Here is a 19389-nt window from a genome sequence, read left to right as displayed (position 1 = left end):
ATGGGGTCCTGGCGGGTCTCCAGCTCGCAGGCTTCACCTGATAAGGATGGCACGGGAAGGACCTGCCAGCCCCCTCTGCCTGCCGAGAAAGCTCAGTGGCTCAATGCCCCTGCGGCGAGGAACTAGCGCCGCACAGATTCGGATTCCACGGTCTTCCATCTTTCTAAAATGGGTGGAATGGCTCCTGCATTGGGTAATAATAAACTGTGTATAGCGCCTCAACAGCCTAAGGCACTATTAAAGCACGAAAGCGGCTTCCATTGTCCGCTGAGGACGCGCCATTCACTGGCAAACGCATGAAGGCGAATTCCTCCGGCGGGCCAGTGACCACCTCATGTGCCCTAGTGTGAGCCGCTGCGTGTACACTGCAACACAAGGGGGTCCCCGCCACCACATTTACGCCATTTGCACTGTGGGGTGCAAATGTAAAGGGCAAAAGGAGGCTGCCTCTTGCCCTTGACTTTTGCACACCGCAGTGCAAAGGCCCTGCAGCATTACCTGGCAAGTGGGGCTCACACACTTATGGGGGGCGAGGGGGTTGGCTGTTATTTCAATTGGGAACTCTGCTTACCATGCTGTGGGGAGGGTTTCATTTCTATTGGGGGTGGGGGACTGTTATTTCAATTGGGAGCACTGCTTACCATGCTGTGGGGACAGTTTAATTTCAATTGGGGGGTGGGGAATGTTATTTCAATTGGGAGCACTGCTTACCATGCTGTAGGGAGGGTTTCATTTATATTGGGGGTGGAGGACTGTGATTTCAGTTGGGAGCACTGCTTACCATGCTGTAGGGAGGGTTTCATTTATATTGGGGGTGGAGGACTGTGATTTCAGTTGGGAGCACTGCTTACCATGCTGTAGGGAGGGTTTCATTTATATTGGGGGTGGAGGACTGTGATTTCAGTTGGGAGCACTGCTTACCATGCTGTGGGGAGGGCTTCATTTCAATTGTACTCCGCGACAGGAAGCATGTACAATAGATCCCTAATGAGTCCATCTGTTTGATGCACGCCGTAACAATCCATGCCGGAACACAGATGGAGGAGCATTTCTATGGCGGTGCGGAAGGGAGGCAGCAGAAGCGTAAGTTGCGTTCCGCCCCTCCTCTCCTCCCTGCCAATGATTGAAAATCAGTGGTGGCGTGAAGACAAGGCGGGAACGCCTTAGGGCGGTTACGCCTTGCATGCACGTTGCGGCTCCATAGCACATGCGCGCCCTAGGTGTTGCGCAGGCAGCGCAAGGTCATGACCAATCAGAAGGCAAGTGGACAGCCATCAGCTGCACACAGATTAGCATGGGGACCCTGACAACCAGAGGGCGCCCCCAGGCCTGCCAGCCCCCTCCCTTGTGGCTGAGAGCTCAGTACCACGCGAACCGCTCTACGGAGGAGAAGTCGCCTTCGGGGCAACACTATGTTTCCATTTACTGAAAGGAGGCAAACATTGACATACTCAGTGTCTTGGGGGCTTCCCACTGCCAAAATACAAAGACTGAGTGGATTGGGTCGGCTATTTAAACTGGAACACAGCTGGAAGATTACGGGAGAGGTTATCTCTCTTTTGGTCCAAGCAGGGTTTCCCATTTTCCCCTGCACCCCCAGACGCTGTCTCCTATGAGGCAACACCATGAAGCATGGAGCAGCCCCCTTCTGATATACTGAAAGCCACTGGCGCAATCGAGCAGCCACCAAGGCATATTGAGCAGTCCCGTGCCATATGGAGCAACATGCCAATCTATGGAGCAGCACCGCAGCATACAGAATATCAGTGTGCCACGTTGAGCAGCGCCTAGCACATTAGGCAGCCCCCTGCCATCTTGAGAAGCCGCTTTGTGTATTGAAGAGCACTCCTGCCATCATGAGCAGCGCCAGGGATTTTTGAGTAGCAGCCCATATGTGTTAAGCGGTGCTCGTGGCACACTGAGCAGCAATTTGGCATAATGAGCAGCGCCAGGGATTATTGAGTAGCAGCCCATATGTGTTAAGCGGTGTTCGTGGCACACTGAGCAGCAATTTGGCATAATGAGCAGCTCCAGGGATTATTGAGTAGCAGCCCATATGTGTTAAGCGGTGCTCGTGGCACACTGAGCAGCAATTTGGCATAATGAGCAGCGCCAGGGATTATTGAGTAGCAGCCCATATGTGTTAAGCGGTGTTCGTGGCACACTGAGCAGCAATTTGGCATAATGAGCAGCTCCAGGGATTATTGAGTAGCAGCTCAGGCGTGTTAAGCGGTGCTCGTGGCTGGCACACTGAGCAGCAATTTGGCATAATGAGCAGCGCCAGGCATTATTGAGTAGCAGCCCATATGTGTTAAGCGGTGCTCGTGGCACACTGAGTAGCAATTTGGCATAATGAGCAGCGCCAGGGATTATTGAGTAGCAGCCCATATGTGTTAAGCAGTGTTCGTGGCACACTGAGCAGCAACTTGGCATAATGAGCAGCTCCAGTGATTATTGAGTAGCAGCTCAAACGTGGTAAGCAGTGCCTGTGGCACACTGAGCAGCAACTTGGCATAATGAGCAGCGCCAGGGATTTTTGAGTAGCAGCCAAGATGTGCTAAGCGGTGCTCGTGGCACACTGAGCAGCAACTCGACATAATGAGCAGCTCCAGGGATTATTGAGTAGCAGCCCATATGTGTTAAGCGGTGCTCGTGGCACACTGAGCAGCAACTTGGCATAATGAGCAGCTCCAGGGATTATTGAGTAGCAGCCCATATGTGTTAAGCGGTGCTCGTGGCACACTGAGCAGCAATTTGGCATAATGAGCAGCTCCAGGGATTATTGAGTAGCAGCTCAGGCGTGTTAAGCGGTGCTCGTGGCTGGCACACTGAGCAGCAATTTGGCATAATGAGCAGCGCCAGGGATTATTGAGTAGCAGCCCATATGTGTTAAGCGGTGCTCGTGGCACACTGAGCAGCAATTTGGCATAATGAGCAGCGCCAGGGATTATTGAGTAGCAGCCCATATGTGTTAAGCGGTGTTCGTGGCACACTGAGCAGCAATTTGGCATAATGAGCAGCTCCAGGGATTATTGAGTAGCAGCTCAGGCGTGTTAAGCGGTGCTCGTGGCTGGCACACTGAGCAGCGATTTGGCATAATGAGCAGCGCCAGGGATTATTGAGTAGCAGCCCATATGTGTTAAGCGGTGCTCGTGGCACACTGAGCAGCAATTTGGCATAATGAGCAGCGCCAGGGATTATTGAGTAGCAGCCCATATGTGTTAAGCAGTGTTCGTGGCACACTGAGCAGCAACTTGGCATAATGAGCAGCTCCAGTGATTATTGAGTAGCAGCTCAAACGTGGTAAGCAGTGCCTGTGGCACACTGAGCAGCAACTTGGCATAATGAGCAGCGCCAGGGATTTTTGAGTAGCAGCCAAGATGTGCTAAGCGGTGCTCGTGGCACACTGAGCAGCAACTCGGCATAATGAGCAGCTCCAGGGATTATTGAGTAGCAGCTCAGGCGTGTTAAGCGGTGCTCGTGGCACACTGAGCAGCAACTTGGCATAATGAGCAGCGCCAGGGGTTTTTGAGTAGCAGCCAAGATGTGTTAAGCGGTGCTCGTGGCACACTGAGCAGCAACTCGGCATAATGAGCAGCTCCAGGGATTATTGAGTAGCAGCTCAGGCGTGTTAAGCGGTGCTCGTGGCACACTGAGCAGCAACTTAGCATAATGAGCAGCGCCAGGGATTTTTGAGTAGCAGCCCAGATGTGTTAAGCGGTGCCCGTGGCACACTGAGCAGCAACTCGGCATAATGAGCAGCGCCAGGGATTTTTGAGTAGCAGCCCAGATGTGTTAAGCGGTGCTCGTGGCACACTGAGCAGCAACTCGGCATAATGAGCATCACCCCAGGCATGCTGAGCAGCACATTACCATATTAAGCAGCACCCTTCATGTCAGGAGTTGGCCAGGTTGATGCACAGCAGAGGGCCCTGTGATCAGGAGCCAACAAGGCTCTGCAAAGCTCCTTGGCCAACCTTATAATAACAGTTTTCAGCACTAGTTTGAGCCCCTATAAGAGACTTGGTGCAATACAATAGAACTTGGGTACTGCAGTTTCAAACACAGAAAGGAAGTCCAGCCTAAAACTATTTAAAATAAAATGGGCCATCATTTTAATAGCAAATGGGCAGAACTTGATTCTCGAGTTAAATCTCAGATTAAATTTGTTGACACACGATGATATGAATGGGAAAAAAATGTCTAATAGTTAAAATGAAGGCTCCCCAACGAGGCTCTAAGGTCTCCCCTCCAGTTGCCAATCTTTCAGGAGCTCAGAGTTCTCGGAGGGCAACCTTGGCACTTGTGGCCCGAACACATGTTAGCAGTGGATAAGGTGGGTTAAACACGTGTTTCTTTGCTGAGCAGTTCGGATATGGTACGCCCTGAGGTTTCAATATGTGGGACCTACGGGTGGCAGACGGATCCAAGTTCTCGGGTATGGTGCTTGGGCACGTTTGGTGCAATTCTGGCAGTGAGGCACTTCAAAGCCTACCGTGTCTCCGGGCAACTGCCCCTAATAGTGGCCGCACTGAGTGATGGCACGTCACAGTAGAGGGCCCAAGCACGCTGCTTACTTTCTGGCTGGGGATTATACATGGCTGGGCTCCACAGGAGACGGTGGTTCTACTCGGCCCAGCCCCAGGTTTGGCAGTTCTACCCCAGGAAAACTTTGCAGGTCTACTCTACCCAGCCCAAGGATTGGCAGTTCTACCCCAGGAAGACCTTGTAGGTCTACTCTGCCCAGCCGCAGGGTTGGCAGTTCTACCCCAGGAAGACCTTGCAGGTCTACTCTACCCAGCCCAAGGAATGGCAGTTCTATCCCAGGAAGACCTTGCAGGTCTACTCTGCCCAGCCGCAGGGTTGGCAGTTCTACACCAGGAAGCCCATGCAGATCTACTCTACTGTCAGAGTTCCTTAGGCAAATACTCCTTGTTGACACATCGTGAAGTAAATAATTCTTCCTATCGATGAGATTCTCAGGGGTACAAGAGGACAGACTGAGAAACTAATTGATCGGAAGATGTTGTAGAGTCGTTGGAATCGCCACTGCTTCCCGAGAATGAGGACATCCAGGTTACTTTCAACCACTGCAGAAAAGTACGACTGATTACCAACCAATATGACCTCTCTATGAAAGGATTACAATATTCAAAAGACTAACCTGCAGAGAAACGGGCATTAACCAGATATGTTCCATACAAGGTAATCCTCAAGACTGTTGAGTTCTGGAGACCAGAAAAGAAAGGTAATCAGTAAAAGGTAACAAGAGATACAGAGAAAGGAAGTCTTCTTACCAGGGTTCTCTGGACATGGAGGTTTCAGGCGAGTAGTTGTCCTTGTCGTCTCTGAGAAGTCCACTCCAGTTCAATCAGTGTGAAGTCGCAAATCACGTGTCCCGACGGCACGAGGACGCCTATGGTGCCAAGGCAGTCTCTAGTCCAGCACCTCAGCCTATTCCCGCCGGCACGAGGACGCCTAAAAGTGCTCAGGAAGTCTCTAGTCCTGCACCCAAACCTGTGCCCGCCGGCACGAGGATGCCTAAGAACAACACCGAGTGAAGTGGACAGGGGTACAAGAGAGATAGGGGGGAAATGAGAAAGCAAGTACGAGTCCCAGAAAAAGGAGAACCAGAAGAAAATATCAAAAGGGATGAGGTCTCCCAAACTCCGAGGTCCAAACTGCGGCCAAAAACAAAATCACTGGGCAAGAATATCCAAGAACGATCCTAGGTCAATATCCAAGAACAATATGAAGGGGCAATCCGAGAGAATATCCAAAAAACGTAATCCAAGGTCAAACACCAAAAAATCCCAACATGAACGAATGCAGCTGTCAAAATACGATCAGAAGCAGCGACTGGAGGACGATGGAGAGTTAAGTACCATACTACCGGCAATAAGACAGTCACGTGACCCAGTGCGTGAAGAATCACGTGGGAGACGACGCGCCCACTGCCGTAATCTCCATGGTAACTTCCACACAAAGCGTCGGAAACACGGTTTCCGACGAACGCGTCTGTACCGGGCAGATCGTGGACAAGACAACGCCGCCCCCTGTCTTTCATCAGATAACGACAACCGCTGCTGCCTACGAGAGGACAAGGTAACTGGAGGGGTGCCGCGAAACCGGGACCGTTTTCTGACAGTATCCTCCCCCAAAGAACCCCCATGCTCCCGAGAGGCCAAAAACCGGGAAACCAACAAAGGGGCATGCACATTACTCTCTGGTTCCCATGTACGTTCTTCCGGACCGTAACCCTTCCAATCCACCAAAAAATATCTGGTACCACGAGAAACCTTAGAATCAAGTATAGCGTTAACCTCATATTCCTCTACACCTTGAACAAATACCGGAGACGGTGGGGCAATTACCCTCGTATGGTCGACACAAGGTTTAATCATGGATACATGAAAAACTGGATGTATCTTCCAGGAACACGGCAAGTCCAATCTGACAACCAACGGACTCAAGACATCCTTGATAACATAGGGACCGACAAAACGTGGTAGTAGACACCGCCGCCCCGGAATAAGTAGATTTTTCGTGGAAAGCCAGACCGCGACCCAGAAACGTACTCGGGTGAAGGTCGGCGGTTACGATCAGCATATTTTTTGGCCTGCTCCTGAGCTTGTACTAGGTGTTCCAAAACACTAGCATGGACCACAGACAGATCCTTGATACAAGATTGCACAGCCGGGCAATCCGCAGGAAGTTTCCAGTCAAGAGGTAGAGTGCGTGGATGCTGCCCATATAAGGCAAAAAAGGGTGACGTTCCTGTGGATGAATGGCTGGAATTGTTATATGCGAATTCCGCCATGGGAAGAACTGTTAACCAGGATTCTTGATGTTGGAGGATGAGACACCTGAGGTACTGTTCCATAGTAGCGTTAACACGCTCAGTTTGACCATCCGTTTGCGGATGGAAGGCTGTGGAACAACGATCATCCACCCCCAACGAGAACATGAGATGCCTCCAAAAACGTGACGTAAACTGGGACCCCCTGTCAGAAACCACGATCTCAGGTAGCCCAAAAAATCGAAAAACGTGTCGCAAAAACAACTCTGCAAGCTTAGAAGCGGAAGGCAGACCTTGGCAAGGGACAAACAAGGACATTTTTGAAAAACTGTCCACAACCACCCACACGGTATCATAGCCATCGATCAAAGGTAACTCTACTACAAAATCCATAGTGATCATCGCCCATGGTTTCACCGGTACTGGCAATGGCTGTAGTAACCCCATAGGTTTCGCAGAATGGGATTTACATTGGGCACAAATAGCGCAGGTTGATACATATTGCGAGACATCTCGCCGCATAGAAGGCCACCAGCACCAACGTTTGAGGAGTTCAAGAGTTTTCTGTGAACCGGGATGAGCTGCAATAGCAGCGTCATGACACAAGGCAATAGCCGCACAGCGAGTGTCATGATCAGGCATATAAACGCGACCCTGGACATAAGGCAGACCATGCACAACATCCATGTTGTATTCTGCCAATTCCGCTGGTTCTTTATCAACCCAGGTTTGGAGCGTCGTCTTCAAAGTGGGCTGTAACACACATCCACACACCACTTGTGTTGGTAACATCAACGACCCATCCTGTAGACGTGAAACAGAACCCCCAAAACTTCTGGATAGGGCGTCGGCTTTGGAATGTAGAACCCCTGGACGATAAGTCAAGGTAAAGTTGTACATAGAAAAAAATTCATGCCAGCGGGCATGCCTGGCAGTAGTACAAGTTAGAGATTGCAAGGCCAACAGGTTTCTGTGGTCGGTATATACTTGAAACGGTATTTCAGTACCAAGAAGATGATGTCGCCAGACCATAAATGCGTCTCTAATTGCCAATAATTCACGTTCGGTGATGGTATAGTTTTGCTCATAAGGTGTTAACTTTCGTGAATGATAGGCGACTGGATGTAGATCGCCAGTATCAGAGCAAGGCTGGGATAGAACTGCTCCTACAGCAACATCAGAGGCATCTGCTTCGACGTAGAAAGGTTGCTTGACGTTAGGATGCAACAAAACAGGTGCAGAGGTAAAAGCTGCTTTCAAAGACTCAAATGCTCGTTGAGCGTTATCGTTCCATAAATAAGGCTTCTTGTTACTAGTCAGTTCGGTGAGAGGTGCGGATATAGAAGAGAACTGCCTGATGAAACGCCGGTAAAAGTTAGAGAAGCCCAAAAACGACTGTAACTCCTTCCTGGTAGAAGGTGTAGGCCAGTCCAGAACAGCTTTGACCTTACTTCTACTCATCTGCACTCCTTTATTGGTGATGTCATATCCAAGGAACTCGACATGAGTCACATGAAAAACGCCCTTTTCTAATTTGACAAAAAGATGATGATCACGCAAGCGTTGTAACACTTCCGAAACGTGCTGCACATGCAATTCCATGGATGGGGAGTAAATGAGTATGTCATCAAGGTAAACGATAACGAACCTGTCGATCACGTCCCGAAGAACATCGTTGATGAAATTCTGAAAAGTGGCCGGGGCATTACAAAGCCCGAATGGCATTACCAGATACTCAAACAAGCCATATCTGGTCTTGAAGGCTGTTTTCCATTCATCACCACGACGAATCCTCACTAAGTTGTAAGCTCCCCTAAGGTCTAATTTAGTAAAGAACTCTGAAGACCCCAACTGATCTAGTAAGACAGATATCAAGGGAATAGGGTACTGATTTCGTATAGTGCTTGCATTTAGCTCTCGGTAATCTATACAAGGTCTTAATTCACCCTCCTTCTTAGGCACAAAGAACAACGGAGAAGCAAATGGAGAGTGAGAAGGTCGTATAAAACCTAACTCAAGAGCCTTATCCAAATACTCTTTGAGGACGGCATCCTCCTTTTGGGTAAGAGAATATATTCGTCCCGATGGTACCTTAGCATCTGGTTTGAGATCAATCGGACAATCGTATGGCCGATGAGGTGGCAATATCTCAGCTTTACCCTTATCGAAAACATCCATGTATAATGTGTATTCGACAGGCAGGACAGTGTTAACAACTGCTCCAATAGTGACTACAGAATCCAATAAAGCCCGACTAGGAGCTGCAAATATAGACCCTGCCGTGTTACAAACCTGAAGACACTGCTAGGAGCTAAAGGCAATAGCCCCAGTCTCCCAGTTAATTACTGGATTGTGGAGCTTGAGCCAAGGTAAACCCAAAATCAGTTTATATTGGGGTGCCATAATGACGTCAAACATGATAGTTTCCGAATGCTCGACACCTATGGTTAACTGCAAAGGTATGGTATGTTCAGTAACTAGTCCCGATAGAAGAGTAGAACCATCGACTGCATTCACCACCTCTGGAATTTTCTTTGGCAGAAGAGGTATACCCCACGTCCGAACATATTGAACATCAATATCATTTCCAGTAGCCCCTGAGTCTAAGACCGCTTCAGAACTCCATGGTGCGGCCTGATTATAGCTCAGAGAAATGCCAACATAAAAGGGCATAGATAAACAGGAACCCTGCATAGAACAGCTCGGCGTAGGGGTTCCTTCTACTGCCGGGCTTTGGCGTTTCCCGACTTGTGGGGTTTCTTAGGGCAAGCACGAAGTAAATGGTTAGCAGAACCACAGTAAAAGCACAAATTATTTTGTCTGCGATTTTCTCTTTCATCCGTTGATAGCGGGCCCCTAACTGCACCAATTTGCATGGGTTCATCAACGCCAGTAACAGGAACCGGGGAACCAGCAGGGTTAACCGGGGTTACTCTCCTTTCCCCTTTTCTTTCTGCCCGTCGGGCGTCAATCTGGAGTACTAAATCTAAGAAGTCAGGAAAAGATGTAGGAACCACCGGAACCGTGGCTATAGTATCCTTCAACGAGTCAGATAACCCCTTATAGAACAAGGCTGCCTTCTTTTCTTCTGGCCACCCGGTTTCAGCAGACAACTGATTAAATTTAGCCAAGTAAGATAATAAAGGAGCATCTCCCTGGCGGAGATTTAGCAACTCCAAATCAGTGGCCTGAGTCTTATAACGAGTATCAAATACCCGTGTCATAGCATTCATCAATGCATCACAGTCGAACAATAGCGGGCTGCCCTGTTCCAACAAAGGGTTCGCCCAAACTGCGGCCATGCCTCCAAGATTCGATAACACAAAGGCTGCTTTCGTAGTTGCATCGGGAAACGAGGTAGGCCGACACAAAAAATGTAACCTACATTGGTTAATGAAGGTCCGAAACGTTTTAGGATCTCCGGTAAATCTTTCGGGAGGAGCAAGCGGAAACTGGGCGGCCATATAAACAGGCGCAGAATCTGGTCTAGCTGAAGACCCTGCCTGACCTGAAGTACTCGCGGAAGCCAAAGACGGTGAACCTATAGCCACTTCCCTGATCCCAGCCTGCATTTCATCAATGCGTCGGTGGGTGTCAGCATGGGCCGCCGTCATATCAGCACGTAGGTCGGCCACCAATTGCACTAAGACGGCCAACGGGTCATTAGCAGTATCCATAAGGAAGGCTTCTGATTCTGTCAGAGTTCCTTAGGCAAATACTCCTTGTTGACACGTCGTGAAGTAAATAATTCTTCCTATCGATGTGATTCTCAGGGGTACAAGAGGACAGACTGAGAAACTAATTGATCGGAAGATATTGTAGAGTCGTTGGAATCGCCACTGCTTCCCGAGAATGAGGACATCCAGGTTACTTTCAACCACTGCAGAAAAGTACGACTGATTACCAACCAATATGACCTCTCTATGAAAGGATTACAATATTCAAAAGACTAACCTGCAGAGAAACGGGCATTAACCAGATATGTTCCATACAAGGTAATCCTCAAGACTGTTGAGTTCTGGAGACCAGAAAAGAAAGGTAATCAGTAAAAGGTAACAAGAGATACAGAGAAAGGAAGTCTTCTTACCAGGGTTCTCTGGACATGGAGGATTCAGGCGAGTAGTTGTCCTTGTCGTCTCTGAGAAGTCCACTCCAGTTCAATCAGTGTGAAGTCGCAAATCACCTGTCCCGACGGCACGAGGACGCCTATGGTGCCAAGGCAGTCTCTAGTCCAGCACCTCAGCCTATTCCCGCCGGCACGAGGACGCCTAAAAGTGCTCAGGAAGTCTCTAGTCCTGCACCCAAACCTGTGCCCGCCGGCACGAGGACGCCTAAGAACAACACCGAGTGAAGTGGACAGGGGTACAAGAGAGATAGGGGGGAAATGAGAAAGCAAGTACGAGTCCCAGAAAAAGGAGAACCAGAAGAAAATATCAAAAGGGATGAGGTCTCCCAAACTCCGAGGTCCAAACTGCGGCCAAAAACAAAATCACTGGGCAAGAATATCCAAGAACGATCCTAGGTCAATATCCAAGAACAATATGAAGGGGCAATCCGAGAGAATATCCAAAAAACGTAATCCAAGGTCAAACACCAAAAAATCCCAACATGAACGAATGCAGCTGTCAAAATACGATCAGAAGCAGCGACTGGAGGACGATGGAGAGTTAAGTACCATACTACCGGCAATAAGACAGTCATGTGACCCAGTGCGTGAAGAATCACGTGGGAGACGACGCGCCCACTGCCGTAATCTCCATGGTAACTTCCACACAAAGCGTCGGAAACACGGTTTCCGACGAACGCGTCTGTACCGGGCAGATCGTGGACAAGACAACGCCGCCCCCTGTATTTCATCAGATAACGACAACCGCTGCTGCCTACGAGAGGACAAGGTAACTGGAGGGGTGCCGCGAAACCGGGACCGTTTTCTGACATCTACCCAGCCCCAGGGTTGGCAGTTCTACCCCAGGAAGACCTTGCAGGTCTAATCTACCCAGGCCCAGGGTGAGCAGTTCTACCCCAGGAAGACCTTGCAGGTCTACTCTGCCCAGCCCCAGGGTTTGCAGTTCTACCCCGGGAAGACCTTGCAGGTCTACTCGGCCCATTCCCAGGGTTGGCAGTTCTACCCCAGGAAGACCTTGCAGGTCTACTCTGCCCAGCCGCAGAGTTGACAGTTCTACACTAGGAAGACCAGGCAGGTCTACTCTACCCAGCCCCAGGGTTGGCAGTTCTACCCCAGGAACACCTTGCAGGTCTACTCTACCCACGCCCAGGGTGGGCAGTTCTACCCAAACTCTACCCAGGCCCAGGGTTTGCAGTTCTACCCCTGGAAGACCTTGCAGGTCTACTCTGCCCATCCCCAGGGTTGGCAGTTCTACCCCAGGAAGACCTTGCAGATTTACTCTACCCAGCCCCTAGGGTTGGCAGTTCTCCCCAGGAGGACCTTGCAGGTCTACTCTACCCAGCCCCAGGGTTGGCAGTTGTACCCCAGGAAGACCTTGCAGGTCTACTCTACCCATCCCGGGGTTGGCAGTTCTACCCCAGGAAGAGCTTGCAGGTCTACTCTGCCCATCCCCAGGGTTGGCATTTCTACCCCAGGAAGACCTTGCAGGTCTACACTACCCAGCCCCAGGGTTGACAGTTGTACCTCAGGAAGACCATGCAAGTCTACTCTACAAAGCCCAGGGTTGGCAGTTCTACCCCAGGAAGACCTTGCAGGTCTACTCTACAAAGCCCAGGGTTGGCAGTTGTACCCCAGGAAGACCTTGCAGGTCTACTCTACCCAGCCCAGGGTTGGCAGTTCTACCCCAGGAAGACCTTGTGGTCTACTCTACCCAGCCCAGGGTTTGCAGTCTTACCCCAGGAAGACCTTGCAGTAGACTCAGGCGGCATGGTATGGCATTTGCCGTCTCCTTCGGCTCAGGCTTGGCAGTTCTTCAATCTTGGAGGTTCTACCAAGTAGGTAAGGAGTTGGGCAGAGGGTCAAAGTCCTTCTGTTTCAGCAGAACTGCCCTCTTAATGTGGGTGGGTAAGCAGGCGGTCAGTTGAGGTCAGAGCTGAGCTATGCAGAGGGCCCCCATCCTCCGCACGCCACCCAAAGCTCCTTTCACCTGTACCCCTGAAAGACCTCTCCGAGGCCTCCTAACCCTCATACATCCTCCCCCTACTCTGTGCACATTCTTTTTGTATCACCCCCTTCATTTAAATAAAGGAGGTGTAAAGAAGGGCTGGGTTACACATGATCTTTTCATAATTGGCAGTGTAATCTTTTAGTCAGAAGGTACCGTAGCTGTCTGGGAAGTTGGACCTTGTCAGAGATCATTAAAAGACATGTTCATCTCCTGTCCCTGTGCCCAGAAGAGGCTATACACCACATTGCAAACATACCAGATACTGGAAAGCGTGCACATGTGATCAGGGATTCAGAGATTTAGCAGGGGTGCTTCAGCTGCGGGCTTTCCTCCCTGCATCTGCCATTGAGCAGCACCTCTGGCATATTGAGCAGCACCATGGCATATTGAGCAGCACCATGGCATATTGAGCAGCACCACAGCATATTGAACAGTACCTCTGGCATAATGAGCAGCACCATGGCATATTGAGCAGCACCACAGCATATTGAACAGTACCTCTGGCATAATGAGCAGCACCATGGCATATTGAGCAGCACCATGGCATATTGAGCAGCACCACAGCATATTGAACAGTACCTCTGGCATAATGAGCAGAACCATGACATATTGAGCAGCACCTCTGGCATATTGAGCAGCACATATGGCATATTAAGCAGCACCATGGCATACCGAGTAGCCAGCCGCTTGTTATTATTGGCAAAACACACCCTGCATATGACGGCAGCAATTCAGATCCGCAGGATTCCATCCCGAGGGCATGTCACTGTGCACTACTTTATTTTTCATGCACAGGTGCGCACATGCTGACTGAAGTAGGTGCATGCCTACGCAGGTTCCAAACAATGCACGCTGGGGTTAGAGGCCTGGAATTCTTTGGGAAACCTCCTTTCACAAATATGCGATTTGGCAAAGGGCAATTACATTTATTCAGGAGTTTGTGTGGCACTAAACTTACCTCGTTATTGCTAACTCATAGCGTTTCACGAGGGCAGCTTTTGAATAAAAATATACCCTATGTTTATAAACATCCACATTAAAAGTGCAGCAGGCTTTACGGCGGCGTGCATGGCCTGTCACTGCTTGTGAGCCTTGACGGGTTCAGTAACTCTGATCTGTCTTTTTTGTGTTCTGCCTTCAAATTGCAGAAATATCACATCAAACCATTACTCTACGGCACACGCTCCTCTTTCTCTGCCTTCGATCTGACCCTCTATGCGCTGCTCTAAATCTGAGCCTCCGTGCTCTGCTCAAACCGGGACTCTACTTGGCTGCTCTACTCCAATTGTGCCTGCTCTGTTTTTAGACTCACCCACCACTCAAGTCTCATTCCTCTTGCTCTCTCCCACCGCTGGCTCTTGTCGTTCTATCCTACCTCTGACTCTGTTAAGTTCGCACCAAGTCTGACTCGCCACACTTTGTCTTAAGCTTGAAACTCCTCACTCGAAGTCTGACTCTTCTTCCGTGTTCTTAGTTTGACTCTGATCACACTGCCATATCTGCGATCCTCCTCACGCTTCTCTAGGTTTGACACTCTAAGACTCACTCTCCTTCGAGGTTGACTCTCTTTACTCTGTGCTAGGTCTAACTACCATCACTCTAAGGCTTAGACCTCTCACTCGGCTCTAAATTGGACCTCATTTACTCTGTACTAGGTGAGACTCACTGCACTTGGAGTCTGTCTTCCTTCTTGTTCGTAGTCTGAATCTCCTGCACTTCCCTGTTTCTCGCCTGGCTGTGTCTGAGTCTCCTCACTCCAAGTCAGCCTTCCCTCTCGTTCTTAGTCTGGATCCCTCTGCACTTCCCTGTTTCGGTCTTCACTGTGTCTGACTCTCTTCTCTCAAAGTCTGACTTCCTTCTCGTTCTTAGTCTGAATCTGCCTTCACCTCCCTGTTTCCCTCCTCACTGTGTCTAACTTGCTTCACTCTAAGTCTGAGTTCCTTCTCGTTCTTAGTCTAGATGTCCCCACACTTCTCTGTTTCTCTCTTCACTGTGTCTGACTCGCTTCACTCTAAGTCTGACTTCCTTCTTGCTCTTGGTCTGCACTTCCCTGTTTCTCTCCTGGCTGTGTCTGTGTCTCCTCACTCCAAGTCTGCCTTCCTTCTCGTTCTTAGTCTGAATCCCTTTGCACTTGCCTGTTTCGCTCTTTTCTGTGTCTGACTTTATTCTCTCAAAGTCTGACTTCCTTCTCTTCGTTATTCTGAGTCTCCCTGCACTTGCCTGTTTCTTGCATTGCTATATCTGACTCTCTAACTTGAAGTCTGACTTCCTTCGTGTTCTTAGTCTGAATCTGCCTTCACTTCCCTGTTTCTCTCCTCGCTGTATCTGACTCTCTTCTCTCAAAGTCTGACTTCCTTCTTGTTCTTAATCTGAATCTGCCTGCACTTTCCAGTTTCTCTCCTCAGTGTATCTGACTCGCTTCACTCTAAGTCTGACTTCCTTCTCGTTATTAGTCTGAATCTCCCTGTACTTGCCTGTTTCTCTCATTGCTATATATGACTCTCTTCACTCAAAGTCTGACTTCCTTCTCGTTATTAGTCTAAATCTCCCTGCACTTCCCTGTTTCTCTCCTCACTGTGTCTAACTTGCTTCACTCTAAGTCTGACTTCCTTCTCGTTCTTATTATGAATCTCCCTGCACTTCCCTGTTTCTCTCCTCGCTTTATCTGACTCTCTTCTGTTGAAGTCTGACTTCCTTCGCGTTCTTAGTCTGAATCTCCCTTCACTTCCCTGTTTCCCTCCTCGCTGTGTCTAACTTGCTTCACTCTAAGTCTGACTTCCTTCTCGCTCTTAGTCTTAGTCTCCTTGCACTTGCCTGTTTCTCGCGTCGCTGTGTCTGACTCTCTTCTCTCGAAGTCTGACTTCGTTCTCTTTGTTAGTCTGAATCTCCCTTGACTTCCCTGTTTCCCTCTTTGCTGTGTCTGACTCGCTTCACTCTAAGTCTGAGTTCTTCTCACTCTTAGTCTGAGTTTCCCTGCACTTGCCTGTTTCTCTCCTCACTGTGTCTGGCTCTCTTCTCTCGAAATCTGACTTCCTTCTCTTTGTTAGTCTGAGTCTCCCTGCACTTGCCTGTTTCTTGCATTGCTATATCTGACTCTCTTCACTCGAAGTCTGACTTCCTTCTCGTTCGTAGTCTGAATCTCTCTGCACATGCCTGTTTCTCTCATCACTGTGTCTGACTTTCTTTTCTCGAAGTCTGACTTCCTTTGCATTCTTAGCCTGAATCTCCCTTCACTTCCCTGTTTCCCTCCTTGCTGTGTCTAACTTGCTTCACTCTAATTCTGACTTCCTTCTCGTTCATAGTCTGAATCTCTCTGCACATCCCTGTTTCTCTCCTCGCTTAGTCTGACTCTCCTCACTCTGCTGGCTAGTAACCATGTGTTTCTCTCTAGGTTGCAGGAGGAGATCCAGTTGAAGGAAGATGCAGAGAACAACCTTGCTGCATTCAGAGGGGTAGGTACTCCTTTCCTGACTTGTGGGTCGTTGGTCCTGGGCAGTCATGTCCCATCAGCCTGCTCCAGATTGATGGTGACTTTAAGAGGCCATGTCACATATAAGAAAACATGCCGTGGGAATTGTCTGTCTCGCAGATGTTTGTATGTTTCAGCCCTTTTCATTCACTGATATGTCTGTCTTGTAGATGTCTCTGTTGGTTCTGTCAGTCATGCCTTCCTCCAATTACCAAGGCCTCAATCTGGTTGATGCTTCTGTCTGTGATCCCGTTTCCATGGATACGCTGAATTCTTTTTCATTGGTTTCTCCCACAGGATGTGGATTCTGCTACCCTTGCCCGCATTGACCTGGAGAGGAGAATTGAATCTTTGCAAGAAGAGATTGCTTTCCTGAAGAGGATCCACGAAGAGGTATACCTTCAAAGTTCTCAAAAGCCTGTAATATTCAGAAGCAGCTGGTGACATTTTCACTGGACTTTAGCATTGTGAGTTGATCAAAGTTTCCAGAGGTAAAGTCTTAAGGGACTGACCATAAGCTTTGAATTTGTTATCAAGCCTACAGATGGAGTAGCCTCCAGGTTGTGGCCCATAATAGATTGTCCTGATATATCTTCCAATTGCAGAATAGTCCCAGGGGCCCACAATACTCTCTTAGGGAAATCACAGGTTACAAAATTGTCCCAGTCAACCTAGTGCCTCCTGTTACCCTTCTGAAAGATCCACTGGCTAAACATTGATGGAAGCTCCCAGGATTGTGCCATGCCAACAACTGATCAGAAGCTTCAACTTAGAAATGAGGGGTACCCCCTACATAAAGATGGACCCCACGCTTCTAGGTACTCCCCCAAAAGAAGAGCCAGCTAAACGTAGATTCCAAACCCTGGTTACACTTCCAGGAGGACCACCAGGTAAACATGGATCCCAGGTCTCCAAATATTGTTCCAGGATAATCACATGCTAAAAATGTATCAGAGAGGCGGGGACACTACTCCAGGAGAAAGGACATCTAAAATGTTATCACAGGTTCTAGGTTACTCTCCAGGAAGAAGCACACATGCATCCCAGGTCTCCTTCCAGAAGAATCACACGCTAAAAATGTATCCTAGAGGCCGGGAAACTCCTCCAGGAGAAAGGCCATCCAAAATGTTATCACAGGATCTAGGTTACTCTCCAGGAAGAAGCACACATGCATCCCAGGTCTCCTTCCAGAAGAATCACACGCTAAAAATGTATCCTAGAGGCCGGGAAACTCCTCCAGGAGAAAGGCCATCTAAAATTGTATCACAGGTTATAGGTTACTCTTCCAGGAAATAGCACACATTGATCCCAGATCTCAAGATATTGTTCCAGGAGAATCACACGCTAAAAATGTATCCTACAGGCTAGGAAACTCCTCCAGGAGAAAGGCCATCCAAAATGTTATTACAGGATCTAGGTTACTCTTCCAGGAAGAAGTACACATGGATAGGATTCTAGGTCTCCAAATATTGTTCAAGGAGAATGACATGCTAAAAATGTATCAGAGAGGCCAGGAAACTCCTCCAGGAGAAAGGCCATCTGAAATGTTATCACAAGTTCTAGGTTACCTTCCAGGAAGAAGCACACATGGTTTCTAGGTCTACAATTATTGTTCCATGAGAATCACATGTTAAGGTATCCTAGACACGAGTGTACAAGTCCAGGAGAACAACCAGATCAATACTGATCTCAATATCGAGGTTACTATTAGATAACACCTTATGTCTGGTCATCAGTTTCTCTTTCAGGAAAATCACGAGCTAAACATTGATCCATGAATCACTTTCCTAAGTAGCACCAGAAAATAGATCCAAGGCTACATTTCCTGTCCGCCTCTGGTGGTGGCTTGAGTCTTTATTCCAATATGGTCCAGTCCACAGGCTAAATCAGATGTCAGAACCCCGCACAAGATGGTGATTTCACCACGGCTCTTTCTCTCCAGCCTATTGTCTTCTTCCCACTTCCTGGTCACTGTCCCTGATACTTCCACCTGTCAAGTCAATGCTCAAGTCATGTGTTGAGGGTCCCATCTGCTTTACTAGTGGTAATGTATATAGAAACTGCAATGGTCCATGTCAGCTTGTCTTGGTCAATGGAGATTCTAGTACATGATTACTGGCTAAGACACATGCATCCCAATGGAGTGCTTTGTTCGGCCCCTCCTATGAAGACGGGTGGAGGCAACTCTTGGTTGGCAAGATGTCAATGAATATGTTTTTCCCCCCTCAGGAAATCCGAGATCTTCAGGCTCAGCTCCAGGAACAGCAGGTGCAGGTGGAGGTGGATGTGTCCAGACCCGATCTGACAGCCGCCCTTCGCGAGATCCGTAGCCAGTACGAGAACATCGCGGCCAAGAACGTCAGCGAGGCTGAGGAGTGGTATAAATCTAAGGTAAAAGGTGGGGGCGAACCCCCCAGGTGGAAGAGGGGAAGGCAAATATAAGGAGGGTGAAGGTGGGTGGAAGCAGGAAAGAAGGGGTAGGGGACGAACCGTACAATGAGTCAGTCAAGAATTGGTGTACGCAAAGAGAGAAATAGCATTCAAGACATTTGGAAGTCAGCGAAAATACTGGGAGTCTGTCCATTTGAAATAGCCAATCGCTGCGCAAGGAGCTCGAGAGGGGCCAGGCAGGTTGCATCTAAAATGACTTCCCGTCAACAGAATGGGTCACCTCCCGCCCAAGTTCCCTGCCAACTGAATGGATTTCCCAATGCCTGCTGCCTTTCTCATCCCAGTGGATGGTTGGCATGTCCACTCCAGAGGTAGCATAAGTAAAGACCTAGTGTACTTTGCTAATCCAGCATGTGCTCACCCCAGCAGTGCCACTGCAAATATGTGCCACCCAATTGCCACCAGTGGCTCCCTTGCATTCAACCTATCACCTCATTTCATGTTGTGGCCTCCGTCATCCTACGCCCTCCTCATAAACTGAACAGTATTGTTGTCCCCTTCTCATCAAGCCAATGCCCCTGCCATACTGGGCAATC

At 49.0% G+C, this 19389-nt stretch overlaps 1 protein-coding gene across 1 annotated transcript in view; it reads left to right on the top strand.

Moving 5' to 3' along the window:
- The window catches only part of DES (desmin), a 44602-nt gene that overhangs the window by 12740 nt on the left and 12473 nt on the right, over window positions 1-19389 (top strand). The window contains exons 2-4 of the mRNA XM_069616883.1: window positions 16325-16385; window positions 16700-16795; window positions 18632-18793. Of these exons, the coding sequence (XP_069472984.1) occupies window positions 16325-16385; window positions 16700-16795; window positions 18632-18793 (319 nt within the window). The remainder of the gene's footprint in view (window positions 1-16324; window positions 16386-16699; window positions 16796-18631; window positions 18794-19389) is intronic.

The sequence above is a fragment of the Ambystoma mexicanum genome, chromosome 9 (assembly GCF_040938575.1).
Source record: "Ambystoma mexicanum isolate Mex_15411 chromosome 9, UKY_AmexF1_1, whole genome shotgun sequence".
Classification (NCBI taxonomy): domain Eukaryota; kingdom Metazoa; phylum Chordata; class Amphibia; order Caudata; family Ambystomatidae; genus Ambystoma; species Ambystoma mexicanum.
Note: the sequence above shows the minus strand (reverse complement) of the source record. Positions and strands in the feature narration are given on the sequence as shown.